Raw genomic sequence first — 13921 nt, forward strand, 5'->3', positions numbered from 1 at the left:
AACTATTGTCAATACTTTGTATCCTAATCACAAAGCCTTTCACTTTCATTCACATAATGTTACATCTCTCATTAATTCGAAGCAATCTCATTAATTGCCTGTAAAGACCCTTTGTGAAGAACAAAAGTGAATTGGAAGCATCTCTGCTAGAGCTAAGCGCATAAAGCATCTATTTAAAATGCTGATCGACAGCATTTCACCCAAGAGGAAATTCACATAATTTTACAAAAATGCTGCAATGTGTGAAATTCTTTAGCACACAAATGTCAACCACTGAGAAATTGCACATAGCCATTGGGATGGTATAGGAGATTTCGAAGTAGGGAATCCACTTTCCATACCCATCATCATTTGCAGCCTCCGCGCGATGTTTGGGTCTGGCACAGAGAGAAGACAAAAAAGGTGAAACACAAGAAATTCATGATGAAGAAGCATCCGAAATGGTAGACATGCATGGGAAGTACATTGATCTTCGGCAACATCGTGACTATATGGAGAAGAGGAAAACTTTGTCCCTTCGCCAAACGAGACTTTTGCCATTTTTCCATCAGACCATTAGCAATGAAAGTTAAAGACACTGAAAGTGAATTTTTCAATGGCACAAGCGCTAAAGGTAAAATTTAATACGTTAGAGACAATCCATTCTCATGTTATGGAAGCTTCATGGATATTTTATTTACGTTTTTGCAGTGATTATTTCATTATCACAGCTTCTGTTATCCTATAGTGAGGTGTTTTTAAGTTTAAATTCAAAAGACTCTTAAAAAATACCAGTTAATAAAATTATGTTCAGCAAACTGGTCAAAATATGTATTTTGTTCTTGAGAAAAATAAATAAAAGGAAACTGTAGACAAATTTCGGACAGCTTCCAATATCGGACATTTGTTCTGTTACTCAAAATCCCATTAATTTTTAGTTTTTTTTTATTTTCTAAAGGTTGCATGATACAATGCCAAAGACACAAATGACCACAGTGATAAGGCCAGATCAGCTTATGGTGGCTGAGATTTTCTCCAAGCGACCTCGGTGTGTTTGTAACTCGGAATATCTTCAAATTCGATTGTGAATTGAAACCTGGGGTGGAATGATAACTTATCGACACTATCGAATCGATAGTATAGATAAATCTATATCTGTTAGATTAAGTGAATGTCGACTTATTACGGTTTATTGGGCCATTCCTTGCGACATTCTGAAAACAATGAAATCGTTGATAAACATCTACATTAGTTACAGGAAGTATAGATATCGCTTAAAGTTTTCAGAATCGACAGTCGATTGTATCGAAAAAAAGTTATCATGTCACCCCTGGTTCGACGACACTGTTCTCCACAAAAAAAAACGGATAAAATTTACTTTTGATAAAAGAATCACGACAGATTCCTCTGTTTTGCTTTTGAATAAAAATATGACAGCTTTGCAATATCGGACACTTCCTATGTTCTGATTCTCTAAAATTCCAGAGTTTTTGGGTTTTTTTCATTTTCTAGATGTTTTTTTTTATACAATGCCAAAACACAAAGAAAAAAGATGTCTCTACGAATCAGATACTCTGGGGAAAGTCTTAGAAAAAAAACTTGGGCAAAAACTGCGAGAAACTTACTGTCCGATAATGCGCACAAAACAATGTATATACCTTATACATTTTTTTTAAATGTGCTAAAAATTGGTTTAGAGAAAACAACTATAAATTACTTTGCAAAGTTCTAAGCAACAAGCATGAAAAAAAGTTTTAAAAAAATCAAATTTGTATTAAAATTATAACCCTTCAAACTCAGAGCATAGGGGAAAGTACTCTCCCTTAGAACGCTCATGCCTTCGAATAATGTGAATTTTCTTTTAGTTTTCCTAAGAAACTTACACATTCCTATTAAATATTAGTTGGCTTATCATCAATTGTTGGTAATTCCGCGATAATTTAGTGTAAATCTCTTACGAAAAACAAAAGAAATTTACATTATTCGAAGGCATGAACGTTCGAAGGGAGAGCACTTTCCCCTATATGCTTATATTATAGTCTATGTGCAACTTGTCCGAAATTTAGGAACTTTCCTCTATTCGACTTTGTAGGTCTATATTGAATATTAAAAATAATGATAATTTCACTCAATAAAAAAAATAGATTACTAAAAATTAGAAATTAATTCGAAATAGGAAAAAGTCTCAAAATCTGTATTTTTTAAAAATGAAATGGAAGGTATTTTGAAAAAGAAATAATAAACACTTTTTCCGGTAAGGTAGGATAATGAAACTTTGACAATTAATAGGACTAAGATAGCCTAGCAAAGGTCTTGTTAAAAAATGTCCAATTAATTCTTAGATTGTCCAATACTGCAAACCAAATAATTAGAAAGTTGCAAACTTTTAATACCGGAGCAGGACCCTGGTAATAAGGTAGAAGAAACTGGGGTAGATTTAGGCAGCCGAAGTTTCTTTCAAGATTATTTTTTCAATATTTTTAGTATCGCTTGGGTATTGACTATTTATTTCTAAATATGAAACACATTTCACATACACAGTTCTATCCGATATCTGGCACTTCGATATCGATATCCGGCTGACAGCTGCTAAACACTGACGGTTGATGAATTCAAAACGTTTTTTACGAAACATGCAGGTTGCCCACAGTGAATTAATGTGTCATTGTCATTTTATCAAAGCCTTTGATACTTAATTGTGGTACAAAATGAAACATAAGCGCACCACAAAGAAAATTCTGTCGTTTTTCGACAGAAAATAAATTCACACAGCGCAAAATAAAAAAACTGTTGACCAGATTCAAAAAAATCCCAAATGTCATTTTGTCTCCACGTCAGCCGGATATCCGAAAGAGCTAAGTATATTAATTTTTAATGTAAAAATTTTATATTTTCGAAAGTCATGTATGAACTGGCCCACTCTTCCTTAGTTCTGTCATTATTATACATTTTCTAAATTATTTGTGTATTCTTTTCTTGCTGAAGTTTTGGGTAAAAAAATTCTTGCAATACGTCTATTTGTTGTCAGATCAGAGGATCAAACGGTAAGAGATAGCGACTTGGGGTTTTCGTGAAAATTAAGATTCATATTTCAACCTTGTTTTAATGATTTTTTGACATGCAAATGACATCCTGCCAAGCGAGCACCAAATGCTAACAGATTTCTATTCCCTTACTGTGTTATCACACTTAATATGATCATAATGATTCACATTAATTGTCGCTGGTGAGAGTCCAAATGTGAAATTTGTGTGTTTGACTCATTTCATATTCAAAATTTGATCTATTTGTTGATGAAAAGGTAGACTTGGCCCGCAAAATTTGATATAAATTGATTTATAGCATTAATGCGAAAAATTAATGCGATTTTCTCTTTAATTTTTTTAATGTGAAAAATATTTATGCTTTAGGTAAAATTAAACTTATTTTTGCAGACCAAGTCCACTTCTTTATCAATAAATAGAAAAACCCCAAATATTAAGTGACTCAAAGACACAAATAACATATTTGGACGCTCACAAGCGGCAATTAATGTGAATCACATTAAAATTTTAATATGCAATTGTGATAACGCCGTTACAAAGCAGTGCCATATTCATATATTTGGTTAGCACTTGTTCGAGAACTGCTGACCGGTCAGCATATTTTTGCTGATCGACTCAACGAAAGTTACATAACTTGAGACAAAACGGTTAGGGATATCAACTTCATTTCTTCGTTAGCGCCCTCTATAATTCAAATTTTTAAACGTCAGTGCGTTGTGAATCTAAAAAATCCATTTTCCAATGAAAGAATCACATTTGCAATAAATATAAGAAGCCTATCACAGACTTTTTATGGCTTTGCCAAATGTGTTCAGTGAAGATGACGAAGAATTGCCACCAGAGAAGAGAGCCTATAAATTTCTTTCCTTCTCGCCAATTCAATTGCACCATGGGATTCCCTTCTTGTTGTGCTCGTAAAAGTGCATTGCTAAAGCTCTTGTATGGATTTTTATCAGTTTGGTACCTCCATCAAAGAGTCAATGCCAAGGAGGAAATCCGAAGACAAGTCTTGTTTCTCATCTTTCGTGCTCCCCCTCCTTTCACCAACACCCAGACACATGGCATGAGAATTTATTCATATATCGAACACACCGTGTAGGAAATTGTGGATGGATAAAAAAATTTATAAAAGAAGATATCGCTGGAGAAAATACTTCAGTTGCTCAATAGACTTCCACCTTGAAAGTTCAATGTCAGGCTCTTGCAACGGCATCTTCTTTGGCGTGGATTCTCAGTGAAGCAAGAAAACCAGTGGATTTAGCAATTGAAAGTGGGATTTTAATCCGCAAAATCAAGAAATAACCAACCAAGGAACAGATAAACACATGTGAATTCTCTTTTAAAGTGTAACGTCTCTTTTTGTGGATTTTTTTTCGGAGAAATAAAAAAAAGTGTCAATGGCGCGAGATAGTTAAGTGACCAATATAAAAAAAAATTAAGAAAGTTGAAAAGATCACCCTCAATTGGCGATTTTTCATTTCTGCAGAGGAACAATGACTGTGGCATCATTTTCCATTATAATTGCATCTATGGTAAAAATGAATTTTCCAATCATCTGTCCCAGTTCTTCTTTTCCTCAAAGCAAAACTCATACTCTAGATCTCAATCCGTGTTGTCGTTAAACTGGATTTCCACTTTGAAAAGTCCAATTCTCTCTCTATTTCTCGCAACACCTCCGACAAATCACGTTTACAGAAGTGCAAGAAAATACCAAACAAGAAAGTCTATCAGATTTATAAAGTGAGAATTATTTGATAAACTGGCTTTAATTTTGATTGAAAGTTTCAAAATTTTGCTTCCGGATTTACTAATTGATGATATATAATTTGAATAAGGTGTACGAGACGCAGGAATATTTAAATATTAAATTGTTATAAATTTATTGCAAGAAAACAATATTTTGTGAATAACTTAAAAAATATATCTCATTTTAATTAACTCTAAACCGGCCAACGAAATTTTTTTAAACCAAAATTGCAAAAATCGCTGAATGTCGTTTCAATTCATTGAAAATCGTTTTTTAGTGGAAAGTGCACAACTTTAATAATGTTCTCATATTTTGAGATTCAGAAAATTGACAATCAATGAACACCTTTAAAAGCAAAAACCGACACTAATCGGATTTGTGCCACTCTTAAACCAAAAAGTTTATAGAGAATCCTGAACATCATATAGATTTTTTTGAATATCTAGCACAAAATGAGATAATTTTAGACGTTTTAGACATTAACCTATAGGAGGGATCTCAGTGGCGCAATAGGCAAGATCGTTGGCTCTTGGGCGGATCGATCCTCGGCTTGACTCATAGTGTTGTGAGTTCGAGTCACACCCGGTGCAAAGATTTGTATGTCTAGAAGAAGACATTTTCACTGTGATATAACGTAATAAAAATGCACCGCCTCTGCCCAAAAACTCCGAGAACATGGAAGAAGCATCCACACTACGAGGAAGGGCTTCCTGTGCGATCTACGATCAGCAGATTCTTCTAACACGGGATATACGACAACGTGATTAAATTGTAACAGATATATCCCGATACGATTAATAATAATAACGTAGGAGGACATTTTGTCCTTATACAAAAATCCTCTTGAATCATTCCTAATGACGGTTGTTCAAGATCAAAACTATAAAAGACCCTAGAGAGCATATTTCGCAACCGAATGATATCACGTTTGGGCTTATTGGAAAGGTCTTGGAATTTCTGACAAGTCTAAACCAATGCGAATCGGTTATGAACCCGAAATGCACTCGCTATAAATGGTTAAGTTATTTCTGCCTGAAAATTAGTTTTATTATTCTTCAGTTATTTCGGACGATCTTTTAAATAATTTATCATTCGGTTAAAATCAGTTTGGAATCGGTAAATGGTAAAATATGCAAAGTACTTTTTAAGTATGGCATCCAAGTCACCAATCCGAGCATTTCGATTTTGAATTTAATTTACGTTTTCGTCTGTAATGTACACAGTAAAAAAAGTTTACAGGGATAACCGTTGGTTTGCTTTTTTACCACGATTATTCTTGATTACACAGGTAACAATGATTACACAGTTGTGAATATTTCCTTACATATTTCGTGTAAAATTACACAGTTTTCAGATTAAATGTGTACAAATTACACAAATGTTTATCTGTACACACGATTACATGTTTATGTAAAATTTACAATGAAAATCGTGGTAAAATAGCTGAAAATAGAAACTCTTTCTGGGACTTTTTGGATAAAAAAAACCTTGGGAATTATACTTTGAAGAAATTATGTTCTAGCGTTTTAACGATTTTGATGGATTTAGACAAAGGAGTACAAAAAAGTTCTAGTCAGTGAGTGGCTTTTCTTGGAAGAAATTGCATGCAAGCTTGAGAATATTGTCCCAAAAGTAGTGTTCTAAGATTATAATAAGCTCTGTAGACTTTGCTTCAAAAAACATCGGCATTAATCCTATTGTAATCGGAGTTTGGTTTGGTTTGGTTTGGATTGAATAGCCCATAAAGTGTTTTCATCAGTTTTTCAAAGAATTAGCCTTATTTTTTAAAAGACAGGGTTATCAAATAGGTTCAATATTCTTTGTAAATTTTACAAGCTTTCTACAAGTTATATTCTTCTTAAAATTCACCATAAATCTTTCAAATTATTTGTAATTAACAAGAAAATTTTCACAATAAATTCTTCAGACATATTACGAAATGGCGTCTTGTGTGGAAAATCATTATTCTTTGTTTGACCAAATCTTAATAAATCTGACGTACGTATTTCGTAAGTTTAAAGTTCACCACGAAAACTTTTCCTTCAAGAAGAACCCAAAAATCGACGAAAAATTGATTTAAAAGACTCTAAAGAGTCTCAAAAGCTTTTTGTCTGCAAAGTTTCTTTCATGAATTCTCAAAAATTTCAATGTAAAACCAATTCTGATTACTTTAGGGATATTAGGCAGATTTGGAAGGTTATATGGATTTCCTAAAAGCTCTTATAGAATAACATTGGAGCTTTCCATGAGAAAAATTGAAGAAAACCTTTTCCAAAGTCCTCCTTAAAATCCATTTTTAAACCAAATTGAAGAATTTTGAATTTTTGAAAAGCTCAAAAGAGTCAACAAAGATCTTTCTAAGGACAGTAATACGCGCTTCGGACCTAAGGCTTAGCCATATGACTTAACTGTTATAATTTCTCATCAGTCAAGATATTTTGAAAAAGTTTTGTTTAGGATTGGATTAATAAAAAATAAATGAGCTATAAGGTTCTCAAAAAGCAATAAAATTGATCGGAATTTCAGATTTTGAAACCTTAAGGAACTGGGCTAAACCTCTAGTCTGAATCCCGCTTAATTCCCTAGACCAAGAGTGATCAAGAACCGTTTAAAACTGAATAAATGACAAAGTAAGTTAGTCCAAGTAGCGTATTGACCATTGACGTGCAATTTTCATTTAACGTTTGTTCGGTTTCAAACGGTTCTTGCTTACCTCTAACTTAAACACACTTACGACTGAAGCCGAGCTTAGGCTTAACGTAATTGTAATCAAAATAATTAAGCTTAAGTCGAGAAACGGATTAGTTAGTGGGAAACTGATTGGAATTTAGTCAAATCATTATTCTGATTATAATTACGTTAACTCTTTTCGGACCGCAGCATATGCTGCAAGCCAATTTCACAATTTTTTAATCAAAAATATCTAAGCTCAGGAATTAATTGAGGTCCTACAAAAAATATTTCACATTTGGACATCCTTATAGTATGTAATCATCCACAAGAATCGGATTTTTATCAGTTCTGAATAATTAAAAAACATTGTTTTTCATAGAATATTCATATGCTTCTTTGGGTACTACAGTCCCAAAAGAGACGAAAGAGTTAAGCCGGATCTCGGATTAGGTCGTGATTGTGTTTAGGACATAAAGGTACTTTTCTTTGGGTGAAAATGCGCTTAAGGTGACCTGAATCTTAGAGTTCTCAAAGAATTTATGGTTTATTTTTTTGAATATTTTTTTTTCTGAGAGGCAATGGCCCTTCTCTCCTCCTCGCTACTTTCTAGAGAACTAGTAAAGCTTATAAAACTAACACCAGAGGCGCTGTAGTCTCGAATACGCCAGAAAACTTTGAAAAATTGAATATGTAATTAGTTCGTATCAAGTTAGAAAAAGTGATCAAAAACTTTGCGATATATTGATATTGAAGAAACAAATGCCCTTAGTACATTATCAATCTTGGAATAGTTTTTTTTTAAGAAACTCTGTCTTAAAAATGTCCTTGAAATATTAAAAAGGATTAAAGAATTGTCAAAATTCAGTTATTTGTTGTCGCTCAAGGTTACTAATAGCCCTACAGATTTGGAACTACGTGTGAGAGTTAATTAGAAATAAAAAGCATTGTTGAAATTGTGAAAGCCCTGGACCTTTACTACTTCAGCTCCTCCTACTTGACCATTTGCGAGTTAAACACATTTTAATTAATGCAAAAGAATAAAAATAAATAATGTAAAGTAAATTAAGAAAAAAACTAGTTAGGGCTTACACTAATTTCATTATACAAAATGATGAGTTAAACCATGTTAAATCTTTATCCCATAAATCTTTAAGCTTCATTGAATATTTCAAAAATAAACGACAGCAAAGGGAATTTCACTCTCTGCACTTCACAACTTCTTTTAGGATCATTATCGCGGAACTAATGAAAGTAAAAACAGAGTTTTTAAAACAACTAATTCAGTGAAAAAATTCAATAACTGTAGACGTATGCTCCAGGGAGTCTTATAATTGCATAAAAATGTAGTCAATTAGATTGATAAAGAGCATATTTCGTGACGGAAACTGTTTTTGAACATGCAGAAAGACTCAAGTGTCTGATTTGAAATTTTAAATGCTCCATGATCGGTAAATTAATTCGTTTTCTCACCTCGTTTAGTTTTTGCAAATGGTACACTCCTTATCATAATGTATTGCTTGTATTATTGCCACTTAAAACGATACAGAAATCGATTTCTTCATTAAACGAAACTAAAATAAAGTTTTTAAATGTTTGTTACTTCTTCCACATTTATTGAAAATTAAATTTAACAAATTCACGCTCATTAGAGATGATTTCTTATAGGAAAAAATAATGACGAGGGGATATTCGCAGAGTGCTCGAACTGGATTTACAAAAAAATCTTAGTTGTGCCTTTGAATATATGAGCGATTACCCAGCGTATACCAAATTCTAAGCAATATAAATTCAACTGAAAAAGCTAAAATTTGTGCTTCTTTCTGCTGAATTTAAAGGCCTACTCGCAATAATAGCGGCAATTCGATAAATCTATCTTACGTTTTACGTCTTAAAAGGGACAATACTTTATTATTAATTTAATCCACAAAAGGCTCTCTAAAAATTGGTCAAAATTAGCTCAAATTTTGCTTATATCTGCTGAATTTTAAGCAATACTTCCGATTACAGCGGCGATTTGTCAAAAACTATACAATCTTCTGTTGTACGACTTTCAAGAGGTAGCATCTTAATGTTAAGTTCCTTCAGAGATAAAGTATACTAAAAAAATTTTAAATTCAAAGTTTAAAAGTTCTAAAAATGTAGCTAAGTATTTCGTTTAAATTTGCTGGATCACCTGTTGAATTTTAAAGATTTATGAAACTTTTAAAAATGTGAAATGAGTGGGATAATCTGTCCGCAAAGTGCCCATTTGTCAAAAATATCTGTAATTTAACGAAAATATTGAAAGATCGAACATATGCTAAACCAGCCCTCAAACAGCGAATACTTGAACTTATACTTTAGACTCTTAAATGCGAATTTTTAATAGTGGCGTAGGAACCCGCAATTGTGGAAGCAAAAGGACAGTTTCCGTGTTTTGGAAAATTATTTTACACATTATCTTCCGTATAATTTTGTCTCTTCAAGGATTTTGACTATTCGGGGTTTTGTTTTTCAGATTTTGGTTTTCGAGATTTTGGCTTTTTGGAATTTTGGCTTTTAAAGATTTTGACTTTCGGGATTTGAGCTTTCAGGACTGTTACGTTCGAGATTTTGGTTTTCGAGATTTTGGTTTTACAAGATTTTGGTTTTCGGGATTTGAGCTTTCAGCACTTTTACGTTCGAGATTTTGATATTCGAGTTTTTAGAGATTTTGGCTTTCGGTATGTGCGCTTTCAGGGCTTTTACGTTCGGGATTTTGGTTTTCTATGTTTTACATTTTCGAGATTTTGGCTTTACGAGATTTTGGATTTCGGTATGTAAGCTTTCAGGGCTTTAACGTTCAGAATTTTGGTTTTCTGTGTTTTACCTTTTTGAGATTTTGGTTTTCGAGATATTACCTTTTCGAGATTTTGGTTTTCGGGATTTGAGCTTTTAGGACTTTTTCTTACGTTCGAGATTTTGATTTCCGGGCTTTTACCTTTTCGAGATTTTGTCTTTACGAGATTTTGGTTTTCGGGATCTGAGCTTTCAGCACTTTTACATTTGAGATTTTGTTGTTCGAGATTTTACTTTTTCGAGATTTTGGCTTTCGGGGCTTTTACGTTTGATATTTTGGTTTTCTGGGTTTTACATTTTCGAGATTTTGGCTCTACGAGATTTTTGTTTTCGGGATGTGAGAGCTTTCAGAGCTTTTACGTCCGATATTTTGCTTTTTCGAGATTTTGGATTTCGGTATGTGAGCTTTCAGGGCTTTAACGTTCAGAATTTTGGTTTTCTGTGTTTTACCTTTTCGAGATTTTGGCTCTACGAGATTTTGATTTTCGAGATGTAAGAGCTTTCAAGGCTTTTACGTTCGGGATTTTGGTTTTCGAGATTTTACCTTTTCGAGATTTTGGCTCTATGAGATTTTGTTTTTCGGGATTTTGGCTTTTGAGGATTTTGGCTTTTCGGGATATTGACCCATTCGGGGTTTTGTCTCTTCGGGATTTTGAGTTTGCGGGTTTTTGGCTTTCAGAATTTTGTGTTTTTTTGTTTCTGGCTTTTCGAGATTTTGACCCATTCGGAATTATGTCGCTTCGGACTATTAGCTTTCCTGGATTTTAACGTTGTGAATTTTGGCTTTAAGGATCTTGACGTTTAGGATTTTGGTTTTCGGAATTTTACGTTTTTGGGATTTTGGCTTTTCAGGATTTTAACCCATTCGGGATTTTGGCATTCGAAATTCTGGCTTTCAAGATTTTGACTGGCACCGTTTGTTGTTTTTTTTTTAAATTTTGGGCTAAATGCCAAGATATATCAAAAAAATCGTTCAGATCGTATGAAATGAAGTATTAAGGGAAGGAAAAAGACATCTTTAAATACTTTAAATATTATCAAGTTATGAGAGGGGGGTGAGCAGTTACAAATTTATGGAAAAGAAACGGTCAAAGACCTGCATGTCATTTTTATCAAATTTCCAGATTTGTATAATTATAATAAAATCTGTAACAAAAAATTTTGATATCAAATTTTGCTCTCTCTTTGACTACGAGCAATGAAAAAAAAAACAATGCAATTTAGAGTTTTTGTTGATCTCAGCACAGGAAATTACCCTTTTCCTATAAATATTGATGAATTTTTTTTATTTGCAATATAAAATCACTTTTCTGTCGAGATATCAATCATGTCGGATAAAGCTGTTTTTCTTTGAAATATGCAACTTTTTGAGAGAGTCAATAAATATTTCTGTATCTATGAATAAATTATTGTGATCTCTTGTGTATTTCTTGTCATTGAGCATTAATCCAATGTCCCTTATTTATCTTTTTCTCTCTTTCTCTTTCTGTTTCTTTTATTTAGACAATTTTGGCTTTGGCTTCAAATGAAAGTGCCCAACGCATTTCATCTGCTAATCTTTCACCGTTGGCATCAGGGCCCAGAAATGCATCCACGGTGATTGAAAATAAATCTGTGATTGATCATGCATTCCACACGGTTCACAAGAGATCACTTCGAAGGCAATCTCATCATGTGATTGTGGAACGTCGACCTCTCAGCAGAGGACCGCCACCGAGACGTCGACGTCGTCCTCCAAAGTTTCCTGGGAGTTTTCGTCCCAAAAGTCGCCCAAAACCCATCTACGGACCACCAAATTATCCCCACGGGAAGCCAATTGGATACGTCCTGATGAATCAAAACAACGAAGTTATCCATCAGGGTCAGGACTATGCAGATCTCCCATCGCACTTCTTTGACACTCGCATCCCGGCTAATTTCATAAATGACGGACCACCGCCACCTTACCAGGAAGAACCTGAAATTATCCCTTCAGTTGCCTTTGAATCCCATGCATCCCATCGTCCCAGTTTTAGCAATCACGGACCTGCTCCATCTCTGGCTTCTGAGGAAGTCAGCACATGGACACATTACGAGGAAAAACCCAAAGTCAGACGGAAGAAACCATCAACAACTCCTGAACCTGCTCAGCCATCTGAATTCCCCCGATACTCTTCCCAGTTGAAGCCACAACCGCCCAGCACGAGCTATGGAGTCCCTGTAGCTCCATTCTCAGTCTCCAACTTCAATCCCTGGCTCAGTGGATTCACAAAAACCAGCCAGGAAACCTCTTTCCACAAAACCCCATCATTCCCCACTCCAACACGCCAGAAAACACCTTCCCAGTCCCAACAGTATTCCCACAGTTCCAGTTCCAACTATCCCAGTCAATTTGACCTGGAACAGGATGAAGAGAAAAATCTCTACGAGGGACAAGTATCTTCCTACGATGTTCCTCTGAACTATGTCAGCACAGAACCCAAGCCAACATTCAAGAAGAAACCAGTGACTTCCTATAAATTCCCATCTGAGAATTTTGAGTCAGAATCCTTTGAGAATAATCCCTCAAGCAGCTTCCAAAGTTACCTTCCGCCCCAATTGCCCGAAAGCTACAACGAAGAAGACTTTTCGGGTGCAACCAGAAATCGACATCAAGAGAATCCTGCAGATTACAGTGGAGAGTATGTCAACTCTGAAGAGGCCCTGGAGCAACCTTTGACGTTTTCCTTCAAGAAACCTTCTGCAAATCCCGTCACGCGGAAACCCGTGAAGGTTTTCCGGCAAACAACTTCAGCTCAAGAGGCTTTTGAGAACTTTGTTCGGGAACTTCGTCCCAGTCTTACTACCGCTTCGCCTCCTACAGCCCCATCAACAATGTACCTTCCTCAGCCTACCACGAGGCGTCCTCGATTACCTACTGCATCCCAGCGTCCTCGCCTCCGGCCCACAATTACCCACAATCTAGACACTGATGATCTCCGGGAGGCCTACATTGAGAACAGTGGCAGCCAGGAAGACTACACCTATGACCATGAACCTGTGAACTTTGAATCTATGAGGTATCATCCCTCATCCTCAGACTCTCGTCCATCGGCCAGTGACAAGAAACCCCACAACTTTGTCCTGGTCTCATCAGCCAATCGAGAAAAACACCATACGACCACCACAGAAAATTATCCCAGACATCATCCAGGCTTCCTGGCCAAACCATCAAACATCGACATAATCTCCATCCAACCATCCAAATCAAAGAGTTACTACGCCGGCTCAACGACACCCTCAACCAGACCTCCAAGAACAAATCACAGAGGAAGTCATCGGCAATACACAAAATCCCAAATCTCCCGCCAAGATGACTTTTCCCTCCTCCACGGAGAAAACTACAACTCCAATCCACCTATATCATCACAAAAATTCAATCCTGCCCTCCACTTCACCAAAACCTTCTCCTCCAAAATCACCCAGCCCTACCATTCCAATCACCGCTACCACCAGCAAGTCATGTGGAATGGCCAGGAGCTGCCCAAAAATCACAAAATAACCAATCGTGATACCTAAAAATTCCTAAAAATTCCTAAAATCTTATTCAATAACTCCTAAGTGCAATTTTGTGTGTGAATGTTGAAAAAGGGAGAAAGTCCTAAATTTTTTTGTATTAGAAATAAATGTTTTGAAATTAACT

At 35.1% G+C, this 13921-nt stretch overlaps 3 protein-coding genes across 3 annotated transcripts in view; 1 reads left to right on the forward strand and 2 right to left on the reverse strand.

The window, feature by feature from the left end:
* The window catches only part of LOC129799208 (vacuolar protein sorting-associated protein 33A), a 132732-nt gene that overhangs the window by 48808 nt on the left and 70003 nt on the right, over positions 1-13921 (reverse strand). The window lies entirely within an intron of this gene.
* Positions 1-13921, reverse strand: part of LOC129799202 (neurobeachin-like protein 1) — a 68044-nt gene that overhangs the window by 42062 nt on the left and 12061 nt on the right. The gene's annotated exons all lie outside the window — the stretch shown is intronic.
* LOC129799207 (uncharacterized) lies at positions 4181-13919 on the forward strand. The gene is made up of 2 exons (XM_055842896.1): positions 4181-4555; positions 11764-13919. The coding sequence occupies exons 1-2, from the start codon at positions 4517-4519 to the stop codon at positions 13795-13797; spliced, it is 2073 nt and encodes a 690-aa protein (XP_055698871.1). The 5' UTR covers positions 4181-4516; the 3' UTR covers positions 13798-13919.

This window comes from Phlebotomus papatasi, chromosome 1 (assembly GCF_024763615.1).
Source record: "Phlebotomus papatasi isolate M1 chromosome 1, Ppap_2.1, whole genome shotgun sequence".
Taxonomy (NCBI): Eukaryota; Metazoa; Arthropoda; class Insecta; order Diptera; family Psychodidae; genus Phlebotomus; species Phlebotomus papatasi.